This window comes from Caloenas nicobarica, chromosome 1, assembly GCF_036013445.1.
Source record: "Caloenas nicobarica isolate bCalNic1 chromosome 1, bCalNic1.hap1, whole genome shotgun sequence".
Lineage (NCBI taxonomy): Eukaryota > Metazoa > Chordata > Aves > Columbiformes > Columbidae > Caloenas > Caloenas nicobarica.
Window position 1 is genome coordinate 105,242,085 of NC_088245.1, and position 20,221 is coordinate 105,262,305.

The window sequence follows — 20,221 nt, forward strand, 5'->3', positions numbered from 1 at the left end:
TTCCTGATCATACTCTTTTTGTACAGCATCATATGTATGCTTGAATGTTAGAAGTAGATTTCATAGAATTTCATAGAATGTCCTGAATTAGAAGGGACCAACTAGGATTATCAAGTCCAACTTCGGATAAAAGATCTCAACATCTTGGCATGCTCAGAGTTACTTTCAATTGCATTTATTCTAGAGTCAGTGAAAGAATGAGAAAGATTTCATAGAATCATAGAATAGTTTGAGTTGGAAGGGACCTTCAAAGGTCATCTAGTCCAACCCTCCTCATTTGATGAATGTTTTGTTAATTTATGTCACACATTCTCTTGGTACCTTTTGCTTTTTTTTTAATGAAACAGTGTGCACAGCCTGTAGTTTGAATCCTGTTCTCAGTCAAAAAATCACTATGTTCACTTTGTTTTTACTGGGGTACTCTACATTTTCTATGGATGCACATGCCAGTAGTTGTGCACTTGGAGCTGACATTAGTGTGAATCCTTCTGCCTCCCATGGTCTCTTGTTCTAACACTAGTGATCGCAATACCTGGAATACCTGGTCATCTTGTCCTAACACTAGTGATCTCAAAACCTGGAAACAGATGGCAGGCACAAGTAGGCTCTCATGAAGTTTGGGTTTTGACTCAGTTTTCACTAAAGCTTTTATATCTTTCCCTAGATGTCAATGAATGTGTGACAAATACACACAGGTGTAACCTCCACGCAGAGTGCCTCAACACCGAAGGGTCTTTCAAATGCAAATGTAAACAGGGCTACCGAGGAAATGGATTTGATTGCACTGGTGAGTACCACTGGATGTCAGGAGTAGTGCTATATTGTTTTTCTCCAGTAATTGGTGGTTATAACATGTTCTCTAGGAAAGATCATGCTGAATTGTGCTGCAATACCAACCTGCCAGGGTCAGTCCAAAACATCTGATTTCAATCAGGTTGTTTTATAGATCAGGAAATTGAAAGTGTTCTGCTAAAACTGTATGTATACATATATGTGTGTGTGTATGTATATATGACTAATCAGTGCATGTATACGTATGTGTATGTATGCCGTTTCTCCTACCCTATACTGCTGGAGCTCAAAAAAAATATATATTGCACTCCTTCAGCCTTCGAAGTTTTATGAATTTATTCTTCATTTAAACATTTTGGTATAATATCTCTTGTTCATTGTCATGCCTTTCATGCAGGATTGAAACATGACTTTAAATGTTACGGACTTTTTTTGGAGTTATGGAAATGTAGATTTTCAAGCCCCAAATTGGTATAAAAAAGGGGGATATTCCAGTGAAAAGTAGAGTGAGTGATAAACCCAGTGGAAAGTTTTCAACCTGTTGTTACAATCTGAAATTATTGTTAGTACCTATAACTATATAATCTGGGCACGTTAACATATGTTAAACAAAAAGCCAAAGCAACTCCAGACATTAGAAGGGCTAAAACTTTAATTTAGAAAATAAAAAGCACAGGGATTTTTTCTAAATTAAAATTTTGCTACATTTCTACTTCCAGTGAAATGTGTTGACTTTTAATGAGAAAAACCTGACTGGTGCTGATAGGATTCATTTGGATGTAGATTGCCTCTGTGGGGCTGTTTAGAAAGTTTTTTATGCTCAATGTTATGAGCCAGTTTCCTTGCTAGATGTGCAAGATATCATCCATTGTGATATGTCAGTGCAGCTTACTGCAATGGGAAGATGCAATGGGGCTTGAGACCTGACTGAATATCAAGGCAAACTGACATGACACATCTTCATACGGTTCTTTTAAAACAAAATGTACCACAGATGAAATGTTAAACAAACACATTTCTGAGCAAAAGGGTCTAGTTTTGTGTGTGTGTGTGTTGTGTTGTTTGGTTTGGTTGTTGTTTTTTGGTTTATGGGGGTTTTTTGGTCTTTTTAACAAGCTGAACATTTCAAAGGAAAATCTCTTTTTGACCAAGTCTATGTATAAAATATTATTTCCTCAAGCAGAAACGGTTCAACAGGAATGCTTGCTGAAAGATGAACAAAGGAAATATTTTAGCTTATGGAGAGGCTATGACACATTTTTTTAATATCTAGCCCTGTGAAAAAATCAGTGCTGTAGATAGATTGTATCTGTCTTCTCACTGGTGTTTCAATTAAACTGTTTGTTCTCTCTCTGCATATTTCCTCATGTCATATTTCCAATTACTGAAGTCCATTAGTTGTTTAGAAGAGGAAGGAGCTGTGCATTCATAAACTTAGTAGAACACACTAAATTAAAAAGAGACTTAACTCAAGAGATGATAGTAGGAATAACACATAGTAATAAGAGAAATCAGAGCCATGGGCAGAAGGTCAAAAGCAAGGCTCTAGCTAGAAAGCTGTATACAACAACAAAGGAGGCGGGGGGGGAGGAATTACGGAGTCAGTGGTAGGTAAAATCTGAAAAACAGTGGTGCTAAAAAGTCTGATTTCTCTGGTAGTTATTCCCACACATACACCTCCTTTTTAAGGGAAGAGGTTCTTTTAACCTTGAATCTTTCAGTAGTTGATTTCTACTGCAATTCTCAAAAAAGTCTGATCAGCATAACTGATGGGGTAGGACGTGTGTTTTGCTATTGAGATACATGTTTTTTCAAACAGTGACACACCAATTGGATGTACCAGCCTACACTGAAACACTAAGTGTTCTCCATGCCACACGGCAACTGAGGAAAACCTTTGGCTTTACTGAAGTCAAAGGAAGTTTTGCTGTTGGGTTTAATAAGATGAGAACACCATTCTGGGAATCTGGGGCCTGGAGGCTGTGGCTTCACGTTTCTTTTGGTGACAGCAGCTGCAGCTCCTGCAGCCCATCCCAGCTCCCAACAGATGGGCCTGGGGTTGTGCTGCAGCTAAAAGAGAGGCTTCTTAAATATGCCCACAGAACTCCACATAATTATTACCACAGGGTGGGAACCTCATTTCCACAGAGAACTGTTTGTTCTTTCTAGCAATTGTCTCTAGTATATAACAAATCAGCTACCATGGCAGCAGTATGAGCTTTTTATAATAAATGAAAAACATTTTAATATACAGCTTAATTTCAGAGTATGAAAAGAGAGTAACTAAGCACATTGTTTGTAATAAAACTTCTATGGCTACATCTCCTCACGCTACTGAATAAGCTAATAAGTGGGGTAATGTAAAATTCACCTTTGCACAGAAGGTGGGAGAAATTATTTCATTTAATTCATATGTCAATATACTAGCTTAGGAGAAAGCTGCTGAAACTTCAGGCTGCAAACAGTGCTGCTTGTACTGATACAACCTGTGATTGTTCAGGCACCCTTTTGCCATTCAATACTCCTATACACATGAAACGTTGGAGGCTATTTCTAAACTGTCTCTAGCACACATTTCATCTGAGAATCTGTAGAGGTGTAACCTTTCAAATGCTCCCTAAAAAGGTCCTAGCCATTTCCACATCTGGCCTCTATCTTGCTGCAAGCTGTTGCTGTTCTCAGGTTCATGTGTTTCCTGATTTCCTATTGTGCACTGAAAAACCACATTTCCCTCACCACATGCTTCTATGTCTATTCCAGCTTTTATTTAAGAATAGGGTCTCACAAGGTTCCATTAGCAATTAAGATTCCCAGGGGAAAAATGAACCTATTTTTAGTTCACTTTTTTGATAGGAAGCTACAACATAACACGAAAAAGCAGTACTAACTTAAAGCCTACGGCCTTCAGGTGTTACTCTAAGAAGTTCAACAATGGCACTCTTGTTATTGTCCAGCTGGAGGCAGAGGTTACTATTCTTCATTATGCTTTGCTGGATTTCTAAATGGCAATACAGAGTTGCGACAGCTCTCTTTGTCCCTCTTACATTACTTAGGTTCCTTTTTTTGCTCATAGGGTAACCCCTAAACCCCATATATGATTTCACTTATTAACTTGCCAGTCCTGAGAAAAGTTGGGTTTGACAGCACAAAATTTCAAGCTTAAAAGCAATTCTGGTCATATCACTGGTGAGATTCTTACAATTCAGTTCAGTATGGAGCCAAATACTGCTGTCATCCTTTAATGAGTAACACTGGAGCTTTTGTCATACCACATTTCCTACCGGAAGCATTGCTGATCGGTTTAGTCATGTATTAAGCACAGTCCAGTGTGATGAACTTGCCCTGCTTTCTCAAAGCATCCTTCCCTAAATAAGATGGTAAGAAATGAAGCAGGCTAGAAATATCAATTGCTGGATGATTTTCCATGGTGCATAAAGGAGAGTAGTAGTCTAGAATCTGTATTTTAACCCATCTGTGAAAGCTTTCACACTTTCTTAAGACTCTCTAAATGAGGCACCCTTCATTATGAGGTTGAAGACTTTTTAGACTCATTTCTGAAACTGTGTCCTGCTGATCTAAACTTTACTCACATCTATAGACTCACCTTAAACACAGCAAATGGTTATCTGTACCCCTCATCCCCTCTCCAACTTTTATATACAGAAGCTACAAAGAGAGCTACAAAAGGACTTGTAAGCTGGTCTCCCAAGCTTGTCTGTCACTAGGTTTTAAAATATATTGCTGGATGTGAAGGTGGAAGCAGCGTGATGCTCTGTTGGAGTGCAGAGCAAACCATCTCCTATTGTTCAGAGCCCCAGCCAGCGCTGGCTGTGGTCATAGGACTTGTGGGCAGAAAACAAATCTATTCCTCTCCTATATCATCCCCAGATTATTTCCCTCTACACAACGCAGCACAGAGACAAGGGGTTGGCATCTGCTCTCTGTATTTTTTCCAACTCAACTTTCACAACTTGATTAATTAGACATCCTACATCAAATAATTTCTGTGGTTTTATAATCTTGCACAGCAACCGATGACTGAAAAGATTTACTTTTAGCCCTCAGCCACTATTTGCCTTTTTTTGCACCTCTTACTTTAATTCTCTCTAATTCAAATAATATACCTTCAAATGCCAAGATATTTTCATACTAGGGCAATAAACACAAACTGTAAGAGCAGGAGATGTTAATCTACATGCTTCCTGATGGAAAGTGCATAAAGAAGAACTGGGATGAAATGCACTAAATTTCTTACACTTTCTCAAATTCTCTATGCAGTCACATGGAGACATAAATGCACAAATGTTTGTGAGCAACACTTGTGTGTTTATAGAAATGCCTTGGAGCAGAGGGTCCTGAAAAATCCCTCCTGCAGTGATAGCACCCCAGATTGTCATAGAAGGTGAGCTGTTCATTCAGGCAAGTCCACAGGCAGTGGATTCAACAGAACAGACTGAGTTTAAGGTGGTCTATCCTTACACAGGATTATTCCTCCTGCAATTTACGGATAACCATAAAAAGCCTTAAATTCACACCTCAGGTTACTCTAAAGCTGAATGCAGATTAGAAAGATAGTAGTGATATATCCTGAAATATGCTTCGTCTCTTTTTGCCCCCATGAGTGTGCAGATTTTCATATTGCAGCAGCAAACTGGAGTCTACAAGAAACTGGGGATTTATACACTTTCGTCTTCCTATTTGTCATGCCTGTCAGTAGATTTTCTGCACTGCTTAGTTTCTCACATACAGGGAGATTGGTTTTCTGACACCACAGAGGTTATTATGTTGAGCTGTAAGAATTTTTCATATCACTAGGAAGACTTCAAAGCAGCGACTAAAAGCAGATGTTCAGGTTTGCTGAGCAGTCACTGCTGGCTTGAAAATCTCCATAGGCTCTTTATTAACAGCCTGAAGTTTCTTGTTACTGATTGTCAAGAGGAAATTTGTTTGGAATAAAGCTTTCCTGTTAATTTTTATTGCTGCATTCTGATTTTAGACCCAGAGAACCTTACATCCTTCATTTTATCACTCCCCAGAGGACGAGCTCACTTAGTGGAATATTAGTAAAGATTTTACTTGCAAGTACCTGACAAGCGAGACTACAAGTTTTATCCAAAGGAGAAGAAAACCCAAATTCTCAATTTCGATTTATTTTTTATTGGCATCCATATACTTTATACCTCCAACTACAGCCTCAGAAAATCTGAATGCTCCAGTGAGCACAGTAAGAGAATCTGATTTTGTTCCTGGGAAGCTAAATAGCATGTAATTGCATTTGCTGTAAATAAAATGTGATGAATTCACAGTGATAGGGTTGTATTTTTCGGGAGTGAATATAAATTCAGGGAGCTTTCCCGTTTTCCTACTAGACTATGGTTCTATTTTATTAACTGGTGTTTTTTCTTCTGTTATGTTTCTATGAAAAGAAACACACATTAAAAAGTACTACCCAAGATTACAAGTCCAGCCCATCTGTCCCAAAATACTGCTGTAAAGTTTCTGTTATTACTAAGTGAGGAGCAAAACAAGAACATCTTCTTGCCCTCATAATTCCAATCACTAGACAGCAAAAGCAGAGGGAAATAAAACTAGCTGACTTCCTCTACCATTCGCAATCGTGGTGCAGCATCGATAGTGAATGAGAATCAAAGATGGGAAACAGTATATAAGGTTATTCTGACCCATTGGTGGGAATAGTCTCTATCTACCTTCTGTACAGCACACTGGAACTGCTCAGCTCTCATTATTTCCTAGGCACTTCACATAAAGGACTCAAACTCCAGAAGGCTGTCAGTAGCTTATGACATGTTTGTGCTATCCTGCTTACAAGTCCTCCTTCCTCACCCACCCAGATTCAGGCTGTGGCCAACACTAGAGGGCTGAGTATACATTATAATTGCATACTGGCTTATCATGTCATAGCAGTCATGAAATTCTGAGTTGCTTCAAAAGTCTCATTGTCTCAAGCCTCAAAGTCCTTTTCCATGGATTTAAACCCCAAGGACACTCTCTTCCTCTGTAGATCTGCTACTGTGACAGGTAGGGACTTGCTTAATTCTACTGAAACCCTTATGGTGGGATGGGATCATCTCATGAACTAGAACTCCTCAGATTTATGTCTTCTCTAAAACTTGCATATTTGTCACACACACCCTTCCAGACCTAGTTTTGGCACAGTGGTGTTCCCCAACTGATGCTGAGCAGCAACTGATATTGCTGATAAAAAGCAACACCTGCAGTATTGCCATAATTTTCCTTTGAATTTGCTTTGTACTGTAAACATACCTTGAACAAACAGATCTGAAGTAGTCCTGGCTTTAACCCTCAGTTATGATCTGGTCATCAGCACGAAGAGCCATCAGTCTTTGTCAGATGACAGAAGAGTACATCTGGAAGGGACCAAAAAAGATCAGTTAGTCTGTTCTTTTGCCCTGAGGCAGATCATATCCAGCATATTAATGACAGATGGTCGCTTAACAATTTTTTAAAACTTCCAGTGATACAGTTCAAATAATCTAAGTGGCTTGCTCCTGTCTTTTACTATCTTATAGCAAGGACAGTAAGCAAGTTTTCGTAATACATAACTAAAAACTCTCCTTGTTTCATGTAAACTTATAATTTTCCTATCTTAAAAGAACATAGGGAACAGCTGGCCAACGTACTGTCTCAAAGGAGCCCTTTGTGCTGCTACTGGATCCCTTGGCTGGTGGAAATCAATTCTGCCTCCCCCACGTGCCTAGAAATGCATCTTCAAATGGGTGCCTATGAAAAGCGTACCTCATTCAAGCATTCAAACATGGTTTGATGATTGTAGAGAGAGAAAAATTGAATTTTAAAGGAAATAAAAGGCTTGTATCTTCAAATTCAATACATTAGCAAGGAAAGCATGATTTGAAAATCTGAGCTCCCATGTAAATGTAAAATTGTCCTTTTACCAATTAATGTTTTGAAGTTTTTCCCTGGATATAGAGGATATTTGACTGCATTATACTTCATAATGGGGAAAACCCTAAATACAGATTATTTTCTTTTGTTTTACAGATTTGAACAATCTCAATTGACTTTTACTCCCCTCTTACATTTTTCATTTCTGGCACTTTTGTGTTTCTGAGCAGAATCTAAAGTTGCAAGATACTATGAGGCTGGTTATCCTTTTAGTGTTTTGTAGCCAAGAAGAATCATAGAATAGTAAAAATCTCAGGAAATTTTACATTTATGTTCCAGTTCACCTCAGAATTTCAGGAAGATTTGGCATTCTCAGAGGGGTTGTTGGTACAACAGAGCTAAATGTGTAACTAGTCCATGGGTATTCAGTTCTGTGCAGAGTCAAACATATCTCATAATAGAGCATTTGGCTGTGTGGGTCTCTGGACATTGTAAAGAACATCAAGGTGCCTTTTATGAATGTTGTGTTTGCTCAATGATTCCTTAGATGAATATTTAACATCTTCTTGGTTCTAGTCATCCCTGAAAAGTCAGTGAAGGAAATTCCAAGGATCCCTGGAACAGCTAAGGACACAATTAAGAAACTTCTTGCGCATAAAAACACTGTGAAAAAGCATGAAACAATCAAGAATGCGATCCCAGAAGTGGCTGTGACACCAGCTTCTGAGACCCAGTTGCAGTTATTGGACTATGAAGATGGTTTTGACCTTGGTGGGAGCTACGCTGAGGAAGAGAAAGAAGAGGAGGCAGAAGAGTCAGATGAAGAGGAGATGGAAGATTTTAAGAACCAGATTGACCATGAGCAAAGCCTTAGAGGAGATGTCTTTTGTAAGTTTTTTCTTTTTTTTTTTTTTTAAATCTGGTTTCAATGTAAAAATGTATATAAACGCTAACAGAATTGTCATGAAATATTACAGGCGTTTTATCAGAATTTACTTGTACAGAATGTAAAACAACCTAACACACCTACTGGTGAGACTAAAGGTACCAAATCTCCCTTTTAGGGGAATCTGTCCACAGTCAGTGTGCGCAGAGAGGGAATGCATCGTCCTGACAGCCGCTCTGCAGGCTGGGATTTCAGAGCAGCTTAGATGTAGCACACGGCTTCTCCCCATTTTCTTCACAGAGCCTCACTGAAACAGGATACTGAGCTGTTTCATGACGAGTAAGACAGTAATTAGCTTTGATTCGTGACAGACATATTCATCATCCTAAGTAGTGTCTGTTGTTCAGAGGAAAAATATGGACTTCAGTGTCTTTGGGTTTCAAATAATATCGATCATATCATAGGCACCGCTGCTGTTCGTGTCATTCCCAACAGAAAAATAATGATATGAATCACAAAGGGGGTTTTTATCCCTTTTGTCTAAATGTGAGAGCTCATCTGAATGGACAGTCGCAAATTTAAAACATTTTATGATATTTGAGCAAGTATCTTGCTTAATATCTGACACTAGACATTTATCAGGAAGATTGACATAGGTTTCCTCAGTCGGCTTTCAGGTGTTTCCTTCCAACTATTATCTTGTATGCTGTGCAATTCTTGCTGTGGACTTTAAGGTTTTCAATGTGTTTTAATTATTTTTTAATATATCTGGCTCAGTTAAACATTCTTCAAGGCAGTGGGAAAGACATGTCATATGAAAAATGCACCGTGCTAATAGTTTATTCATTATACTTTCTCTTTTCCAAAGTACAGAAAAATAATAAATACTGTCCCACAGTAATTAAAATTATGCACCATATTTCATAGAGACAAAAATGAGCACAAATGAAGTTTAAGTTAGCATTCAAATATTGCTATTTGCTTTGAAAGGTCACTTTTTTTTAAGGAAAGATCATTTAAAAGTCTTCTGGAAAAAATGGTCTGTAATATTGCTACTGTAAGAAAGCCAAGAAAAAATGTGATAATTCACCTAAATACATTTGGGAATACAAGCTTTTGTTGCCCAAGGCACTCTTCTCCTAAAATTATCTTTTTTGGTTTTCAGTGGAAATTAGCCTGTTTCAATTCAGGCTAAGGATATAGACTAATATTGCTTCCCCAAATCATGCTAGAGAGCTGATAAACAGAGTGAAGTCAGGTCTTTGGTCACCAACCTCCCCACTTCCTGCAAATATTAACAGTGAGTGCTTATGGCGTATTTAAAGTTTGCTGACAATGCCAAACTGGGGAGAGCGACCCATACGCTGAAGGGCACCACCGCTATTAAGAAGAACCTGGCCAGCCTGAGGAAATGGGCTGACAGGAACACTCTGTAGTTCAATACAAGCAAATGCAAAGGGAGAAAAAAGCCTCATGCAACATTACAGACAGGGAATGAATGCTTAGGAAGAAATTTTGCAGAGAAAGGGGAGGTGTTCTTCCCCTCTATTTGGCAGTTCTGAGACCACATCTGAGGTGCTGTGTCCACTTTTGAGCTCCCCGTTACAAGGCAAATGTGGACATACTGGCGTGAGTCTAGCAGTGCTCCACCAAGGTCAGGGGCCTGGAGAACACGGTATGTGAGGAGAGGCTGAGAGTAACTTAAGAGAGAAAGTTAAGGGGAGATCTTACAGCTGTCTGCAGCTACCTAATGGGAGGATATAGGGAAGGCACAGCCAAACTCTTCTTGAAAATAAAGCAACAGGACAAAATGCAATGGACACAGGTTGGAACAAAAGAAATTCTTATTAGATATAGGGAAAATAATAATTTACCATGAAAGTGGCCAAAAATTGATGCAGGTGTGCGGAGAGGTTGCAAAATATCCATCCTTAGAGATACTCATGACTGAGCTGAGACTTGACTAATGTCCTGATTAGGAACTCAGACTAGGTGACCTATGGATGTCTCTTCTAACCTACACGAATCTGTGATTCATTCTGTACTTTCAACTGAGATTTTAAAAACAGTTTAGAAACTAATGGTATCCAGTGTGTATAGACCCGCATTCTAGAAGACACTTAGATGCCCCTCTGGTACTGTAAGCACATCAGCTCACAATTCAGAAATCAGTGATATTTCAAAAATACCAAAACAGCTGCCACCTGGCTACATGCAAAAATGCATTTCTGCATGTCAGCTTTTAACTGGAACAAATGGTGACATTACTCAGGATTGACATGCTGCTTCAAACCCTTCCTTGCACAAGAAGAAAAGCTCAGGGTGGTATTACCAAAGCGAGGGAATGAGAAAGGAGCTCTCTCTAATGTGGAGGGTGTTGAGAGCCCTCTTCAGACCTTATGATGGTCACAGGTAGGAGGCAGGTGACATATAGGCCAACACAAGAATACAACAGCAAGATAGGTAAAAAGAAAGAAAAAAAGAAAGAAAAAAGAAAAAAGAAAAGAAAAGGAAAGGAAAGGAAAGGAAAGAGAAGAGAAGAGAAGAGAAGAGAAGAGAAGAGAAGAAAAGAAAAGAAAAGAAAAGAAAAGAAAAGAAAAGAAAAGAAAAGAAAAGAAAAGAAAAGAAAAGAAAAGAAAAGAAAAGAAAAGAACAACAAACAGCAACAGCCAGAGCAGAGGATGTTCATGTTTCCATTTGATAAACTGGGAAGCTCAGCTGGCATGCAGGAGATTCCCCCCTAATTCAAAATCTATATTGCACAGATGGCAAGGACTTCAACACACCTTATCTTCTGCAATGTCTGTCCTAACTTCCAGGCTTTTTGTGAAAAGTTTCTGGCTAATGGTGCTATGCCTTCAAAGTTGAGGATCCTGTGCTCAAGATTCCGCTCTCCCTCTGGACAGCCACACAAGATTCATTTCTTAAGCCTCAGCATACCTCTTTACACAGAAGCACACAGAATGGTTGGAGTTGGAAGGGACCTCTGGAGATCATCTAGTCCAACCCACCTGCTAAAGCAGGTTCACCCAGAGCAGATTGCACAGGAATGTGTCCAGGCAGGTTTTGAATGTCTCCAGAGAAGGAGACTCCACAGCCTCTCTGGGCAGCCTGTTCCAGGGCACCCTCAGAGTAAAGAAGTTTTTCCTCATATTCAGATGGAACCCCCTGTGCTTCAGTCTGTGATTGTTGCCCCTCATCCTATCCTTGGGCACCACTGAAAGGAGCCTAGTCCCATCCTCTTGACACCCACCCTTGAGATATTTATGAACATTGATGAGATCCCCTCTCAGCCTTCTCTGCTCCAGGCTGAACAGACCCAGCTCTTTGTCTTTCCTCATAAGAAAAATGCTCCAGACTCCTAATCATCTTTGTGGCTCTCTGCTGGACTTCCTCCAGTAATTCCATGTGCTTTTTAAACTGGGGAGCCCAGTCTTCGCTCCTCACAAACTTATGCAGCTTTCTATCCATCTTCTAAAGATCTCTTCAAAAAACACTTAACTGAAAGAGGCAGCAGGAGCAGGAGCCAAAGCCAAATTGGGGTTGCAGATTTCACTTGATGTCAAGTTACTCTTGTGGTTCAGCCAAATGCATCTGAGAGTCTCAGACAAAAGAATTCATTTACTTGCCTCCATTCTCTCACAACAAGCAATAAAACCCAGGTCTTCTGATGGCCAATCTCATTCTTTCATGATTAGAGAATTCTGGTTTACACATATGTCCACTAAAATACTATCCTAAAGGAGGCCACAACTCTTCCCAGTCAAGCTAATTCATCTAAAACTGGCCATAATTTTGCAGGAAGTATGGAGAAAATTATCAGAAGATAGCTGCAATATATATGGCTACTTTTGTTAAGGCTAGGTTCTCAGGTACTCAAGCTTCTTCATGAAGGTAAGTTGATGGGGAGCTTGCATGTGCCAAGGGAATGGTGTGAATTGACCAGCACTAGTAGTACCAGATATGTTCAGCTAAATGTGGTTAGATTGGGAAGGATTCAAAAAGATTGACAAATTAACTGCAAAATGCTAGTGGTACCTGAAGGGATATTTACCCTTGGCAAGAGTGTGCTTCCTCATAGTTGTGATTTCTGTAGGGGTAAGAGCTCTTCTTTCCAGACAGTATTGCAAGAACATTGTTGGCCTAGGACTTCTAGGACCATAGTCTGAAAAGGTTCTGTTAATATCTACTATAAATAAGTAATTATTTCTAAATAATACTGTTATTAATTTTAGACACATTTATTTAAATTTCTGTGCCATAAAAGACTCTGGGCTTTTCTTCTTCCTCAGTTGTGAGGCAAGGCAGACTGTTAGAAAAAAAATAATCACCCAAGTCCATCTTCCTATCCCTTTCTGACTTTCTGGGATGGATGGATGGATGGAGGGAGGGAGGGAGGGAGGGAGGGAACTTGCTCAGACATCTCAACAGGTTTCTTCTGTAACCTGCTTGGACAGGTCAGGAAGATTTGCCAAAAATAGTGCCCCTAGGGTAGGGTCACCATCTTTTGGGGTTAAAAGGACACAGGGCTCTGATCTCTGTGCCTGGTGATGCAAGAGGAACACGCTCTCCTATACTGGGCTACATAGCCTGATGGAACTGCAAAGGGTGGATCATGCCACTTTCCTGTTGAGTACTCGATGCTACAATATTCCGAATGGATTCCTTTCCAAGACTTCAGTTCGAGTGAGGACACACAGGGAAAATCCCTTGTCCACAGGGAAAGCCAAGTCAAAATAATATACAAGATAATTTTATCATGATGTTTGGCTAGTTTCTTTTTCAAGGACCTTCTCAACCAAACCAGGACATTTGAACACCATGTACCTGGGCAAGGCAGAGACTACTTGTCTCTACAAAATTGCCACTACAACTGACAGCAATGACAATGAATATTATTGCTTGAAAATGTTAAATCACTGTGGTTTATCTGTATTTTTGCCTATACTGCCTTTGTTCCAGACACATTCCTCTGGAATTTGCCATTATTAATATAAGAGATTCATATACTGAACATGCTAGAGAGTTTTTATTTTGCCAGGGAATGCTGGCAAAAAGTTGGTGTGCTTCTTTATGCAGGGAAACTGCAGAGTGTTTCAAAAAGATCAACACAACTTCAAAGAATTTTTATTTCAATTTGGGTCCATCTTTTTGAAACACCCTGTAGTGTACCCAGGATGTAGAATCATTAAGTATGTGAACTCTGTATTATTTATGACTTTCCTGTTTGATATCAGCTATGAATAGGACTTAAGGCATTGTGCCGTTTGCATTTTTCTTTCAGGATGGGTTGCATATGTTAACTGTGTTTCCTTTCCTTTTAAATTTCCATATGCTATACTTAATCCTTGTTATTATAAAAATTCAGTCATGATTTAGGCGCTTAATTGCTTGAACGTTTGGCTTTAAAAAACACTTTCAGTTTTAATGATATTGAATCATCCTTTGGAGTACAAGATTAGCTCAAATTTACAGCTCATAAACTTACACATAATTTTTTTTTCTCCTCTGCTGATGTCTATTCAGCAGTGATTCCTTTACTACAATATTAAGTTCCTCCATATAATCCCCTCAAGTATTCACATTGCATCTGCCTTTTGTATTATTATTATTATTATTATTATTATCAATATTAATATCAATATTAATATTGGCATTGTCTGTCTTCCAGGAAGAGCAGTTAATTAGGAAAAAGTGATAGGTCACACTTTTCAGAGATACTAATGATATTTTATTTATGTATTCTTTTATAATAGTAGTTTTACCACAGAATAAATATATAGGGAGCTACAGAAATATACTGTAGGGGAAAAGGAATTATTATATGAAGACCGAAATAATTAAAATATGCCAGCTATAAAAATACAGAACCTTCATGAAAACTTCTACTCACAGGTGTTTTTTAAAACACAATAGTTAAATCTAGCAAAGTGAAGCCCCCAGCACTTAAGAAATGTCAAAATTAAGGTCATCTGTGTAAACTTAAATTTTTCTTCTTATGTTTTTATACCTTATGATACAGTCTGTAGTAACTTTAAGTGACTATTTTTCATGGGATCCTCTCCTTTTTTAGTGTAAAAGAAGGACCAGTCTCGTGTAGAAGGTGCAGTTTAAGAAATAGGACTCTGTCCTATTGATTGCCAAAATTGCAGATGTATAGAAAACGAGAGTAAACCAAAGTATTGGAAAGCTCCTTACTGTGTGAAAAATGTCATTTCTATACATAGAAGAAGATACAGAGAGGTGGACCAAAGTGTTTGGTTATATAAGCAATGACTGTACAGATCCTACACTCAAGCTGGAGGTGAACTTATAATGCACAACCTTAATTCTGTCATTTCAGTGCTTTTCATGTACCATTTGTAATACAGAATGATACTGCCAACTGTAACTAAGTTCCATATTCTCTGTACTTTATGAGTTCATGAAACTCATATTGTGCTTAAAACACTCCTATAGTATCATGTAGTCAGCTAAACTGATTACACAGCCCCTTCTTTTGATAGCACCAAGAGTGATAAAGAGGTTTTGGTCTTCTGGTTTATTTGGCAATACTAAAAGTGGAGTGTTCCCCTTATGGGTTCTAGGCTTTTAATTCTGAACAAGAGCACACTCTCAGTTAATCAGGACGTTTGCTCTTAATTTTATTGTTTTCTGATAAATAGATCACTGCATGAGTGAATAATGCTTAGACCACAGCTATAGATGAAAGGCCCAAAGACATCAGGCATCTGGTAAATGTAATTCTTTCTGAAGAGGATGTGGTAGCAGAGATGCAGCAGATTCCTTTCAGTCCAACATAACAACATGTTGGACTATGTATAAGAAGCTCATCCTCATTTTACTACCTCTTACATTCTGCTTGGTTTTTTCTACAGTGGCCGCTCTGGTTTTCTGTTTTTGCTTTTGTTTGGTTGGTTGTTTTTTTTTTTTTTAATGGGCTTTGAACATCAGAGAGCAGTGTTAGAAAGACAGCAAGTACCACTTTTGTGAGAGTTCCCACACGCTGCAGTTCCAGGCACTTTAGTATTCTATGTGTTAGATTTACCAACAGTGAGTTACTTTTCCAAAATTTTGTGTTATTTTGTGTTACATTTAGACTAACTAGACTACCTAGGCAAAACCAGGCATAGGCATCTACCGGAGCACAGAAAAATCAAACAGCCATAACCAGAAATAAAAATATACCCCATTGCCCACAACTAGCACACTTAAATGCACAGGTGCTTATATTCTGGTATATATTTGTTCTTCCAGTATAGCTGCCTCAGCAAGAGCTCAGTGTGATACTATAGGTGATTTATAAGAAATACAGTCCCACTAACAGGGAAAAAAATAATTAAAGCTTTAAGGATAGCATATGCATTAGTGCAGACAAATAGAGAATTACTTCCAAGCTATAAACCAAGCCATATTTTTTTCAGAAAAAAAATGTCATTTCCAAATGCACTGTAAGGAATTTTATATACAGCAGTTGGCAAAGCAGAGAGGTGAAACCAAGTGCACATAAAGGAAAATCTATCAGTTTTCAGTAAGCTCCTTTAGCACCAGATTCATTTACCATTCGCTTACCAGTGCTTTTGTACTGTTTCTGAAGGGTGCCCATTAAACAGTGCTCCACTGACCTATTCTGCCGACCTTCTGCTTGTTGGGTTTGGGGTTTCGACTTCTGGGTTTGGTTGGTTGGTTGGTGGTTGTTATTGTTGGGTTTTGTGGGTTTATCATTTTTTTATTTTGAACCCTTTCATATTGCAGCTTAGTCCAAGCAGAGCTTTTCCAGATGAGCTCCTGAAGCTTCCTATTGCTTTTGTGATCTCCTTGCCCCTTATTTGACCCACAGACTGACTTGAGGGTCTGTCTGCAAGGTACTTTTCCGGCAGAGCTGAGCTCACTGCAGTCGTGCTCCAAACAAGCCGGGTGCGAGCCAGCTCCAAACCAGAAGTCATGGAGTCAGGAGTTGGTGCTACTGGCAGACCAGTGCTGACGAACCTGTTTGACAGGCAGACAGAGGTGCTGTCTGCCTGCACTTCCAGGAGGATGCTACTGTGCACTGTACAAAAGGATATGCTTAAACCTAAACAGCTCTTTTTCTGTATATTTTAGTGGCATTCTGTTTCCTTTCTTTACTTGGTCACCTAAAGGTCCCCTGAGAGAGGGGGTGGCTGGGAGGCGGCTCTCAAACCTTAGCGCTTTCGTCATGTTTGGTGCACCCTGGAAGCCTGGAGTTTTTAAAGTGAAATTCTAGTTTCATGTATAAATTCCTTTCTAAATCCCCTCATGGCACTCTGTTTAGGCATGTTTATACTAGGACAACGTCTCAATTCTTCTTTTCAGCACTACTTTCTCATTTTCTGAAGTTATTGCTAAGAGGTGTTTCCATGATCGTAGTCATCCTCAGTAGTTTCAGAGTTGCTTTATGAGAGTCCTATTAGTTTTTATAGAAGTACTTTCAGCCAGATAGAGCTGTCTGGGGCTGTTCTATTTTGCAGAAAGTCTCTTTCCTTGCTGCAGTTCTTCATATGTAGTATAACTGACAAAAAACATCTAACATGGCTCAAAAAGATTCCCTCTTCTCGGACCAGGGGCAGTACTCAGATATACATCACAGACAGCAACACTGAATTTCTTCCAGGTGCAGGAACCCATGTCAGCAACAAGGTGGCTGTTCTCAGGACCAGAATGTCAACAATTTACTTATGCTCATCTCATCACAGACATTCATAGACATGATTCCTACAGACACTGGTGGTAGTTACACGGGTACCTCTGAAGACCTGGGAATTAGTTCTCTGTGCTGCTAATTCCCACTCATAAGATCAACCCATCTTACCTCATAAGAGTATCATGATGGTATCAATAGTTAGGAACGTGTGGCACCATGATACGAAGGGTTTTACGTGTAGAGATTATATAGCAGCTAGTGCTGCAGTTAAGTATAGTAGGTGGGTGGGCACCAGCAGTGCAGAAAGAAGGGGTAGACTTTGCTGTGCCTGATGTGGGACATATGTGAGCTTTTGTTGGTGAGAATATGTTCTTAGGGAACATAAGATGAGGCCTGCCTTTCTGCAAGCACTACTTGACAGCAGAAGAGCTGAAAAGAGTAATCCTGACTCCTGCCTTGTACTTAGGAGGGGGATCCTGGCTATGTCCAGTGATGGTCTGATGCAAAACGTAGGCACATTCCAAGAAATAAGGTTTTTTGGAAACCTTCTGCAAGTTGAAGCTTAGTCTCATAACTTGCTGGTGATATCTTCCAGTAAGTGGAGAACCTGAGTCTAATGAAAACAAAAATAGATTTGGATACAAAATTTGGGTCTTTTTATGCATATGACAGTTCTTCACTTGAAGCATCTGCAGCACACAGCTACACCCGCATATATATCCCTCAAGTGAATTCTAGTGTAATTCAATAACTCAGTAAATAAATCATTCTGGCAGCTGTTGTCTTCTGTTAAATCACTCCACTCTTTCCAGAACTGATCATATTTTAATAGCTCTCTTCATTTTGGCAAGGGTTTTCATAGCCTGAGCCTCTTTCACTAAGTATGAGGCTAATTTTATGGCATGACAGTAAACCTACACACCTGATCTCTATGTGCCTGTTTCTAAATGTGTATATTTAGATATATATTAATTTTGAGAAAGACATATTAATCCTTGCCTTAAGTAAGAATATTATCCAGGTGATTTAAGCAATGGTCTGGGTGAGGAGAAGGCTGCAAGGGCAACAAGAGAGGACACGCTCCTGGCAGCTCATCAGAAAGCTCAGAAGATTGCAGCAGTCTCCTTTCTCGGCGCAATTCAGCACCTCTGGAAGTGCCTCCAGGGCCTCTTCATTATTGTATGTTTTCTCTGCTGTACATACAGAGCAATTTTTGACAGATTTGAAGAAGAAAGGTTAAGGAGATGTCATAGTCTTTATGGTGCGAGGAGGCTCAGGATTGCAGTGGGTTGCAAGCATGTTCTTGAAATGGAATATGTGCTTACGACTATGAATATGTTGGAGTATTTCGATGGAAAGTCCTAGCTCAGTGGAACTCACTGGAACAAACTCCCCTCTGAACAAATGTGTGTGCATGCGAAAGTAATGGCTTTTAAAATATCTGGCATTTGTGACTTTCTAATGGCATGAATGATACAATGCTGAGTAGGGAAAAGCGATTTCCATTTCCACAGCTCCTGTCATCTGGCAGTTGAGGAAGCCTGAGCCTTTCCTAGGGCTGCTGCCCACATGGTGTGGCTGAAAAGTGAACTTTAGTCTGTCAGGCCTTCCACTAACACTTTCTGTAAGCAGTAATCCAAAGGATGCTTCCTCATTCCTCCTCTAAAATGGCACATTTCAGCTCCTCTTGTTTTCATAGATGTGTACTTATATATCATAGGTACCATCTGCATATGTCTTTGCAAAGGATAGAACCCTCTGCCAGTGAAAGCAGGTTTTGCCCTTATCTGTGATTAGTTACTTACATAGGCTCTGCACAAAGAAGTTGAGACTGTGACTTTTTTTAATGAGTGCACTTCTCTATTAACCACTTAAAATCGTACAAAAGAAGGCTAATCACAGAACCTTTAAAATACTTAGAGTATTTCAGAGTATTACTTAGAGTAAATAAGAGTTAGCAAGCTTCTATACCTTTGTATGTCATCAGACAGGAGAGGTTTTGCTTTGGTCTCTGAGGCCGCTGCTGAAAAACAGTGCTTCTGAGTAACCTACTTTAGGCCAATATCATAGATAATGCACCTAACATTCATTGGCTGTGCTGCTGTACTGACTCTTCTAGTTTGGCACAAAACGCATCAACCAATTTTTACAAAAGGAACTTGTTTGTGGGTTTCCACCAGGACCGGTTATCAAAACATCAGGCTGTGCTTGCCAGCTGTTGCAGGGAGGGTGAGGAAGAGGTAGGGCAGTCGCTGCACCTTCCCTTCCCAACAGACAGCAGAGCAGATCAGGTTTGCAGGAGAACAGGTACCCTAGCAGAGAGTATGGCTTCAGAGAAATAATTTCCTGGGGCTTCTGTTACAGCAGCACCAGTTATCACTTGCCTGAATACAGAGCTGTTGGCCTGTCATCCCCCAACCCATATGGCTTTTACAAAGTCTCTGACATTACCCATTTTTTGAGGCTGCTGTTGGCAAAGTGCTGCCAAGCCATTGAGTCATCTTTGCTGTCTGGTAGAGTTCAGGTACTTCCATTATTAGTCGAAGTTTTGTAGCAAGAAAGCAGATCACCACACCAAAGAAAGATCGTGTTCAACATTTTATGACCTTGTGAATATTGTAGCTCCATTGCCCACAGCTTAGAAGGCACAGTGCTGTGGAAAACAGCAATTTAAACCAAATCTTAAAATCCAGAGTTAGTATTTAACTGGAGTTAGATATGTGAGTTTGGTGGTGGAGTGAAAAACACACATATTGAGTTATTTAAATAAATGATGCCAATTGATATAAAGGAATAAAGTTTTATTTTCTGTTCCCATCCTGACTCAGCACTTGACAAGTTGTTTTCCCTAGTTCCCAAGGTGAAAGAAGCAGCTGCCTTCAGCCCTCTCCTGGCACAAAGGAAAATTCCAGTGTCAAGACCAGAGCAACAAGGTAGATTATTTTTATTCTACAGTATTCATTTTCCTGCATATTGTGTGTTTTCATGACAACCTA

The 20,221-nt window shown here is 39.4% G+C and overlaps 1 protein-coding gene across 1 annotated transcript in view; it reads left to right on the top strand.

Annotated features, from left to right (window-relative positions):
- The window catches only part of EGFL6 (EGF like domain multiple 6), a 41,230-nt gene that overhangs the window by 15,675 nt on the left and 5,334 nt on the right, over positions 1-20,221 (top strand). The window contains exons 8-10 of the mRNA XM_065640244.1: positions 665-787; positions 8,254-8,565; positions 20,078-20,158. Coding sequence (XP_065496316.1) covers positions 665-787; positions 8,254-8,565; positions 20,078-20,158 — 516 coding nt within the window. The remainder of the gene's footprint in view (positions 1-664; positions 788-8,253; positions 8,566-20,077; positions 20,159-20,221) is intronic.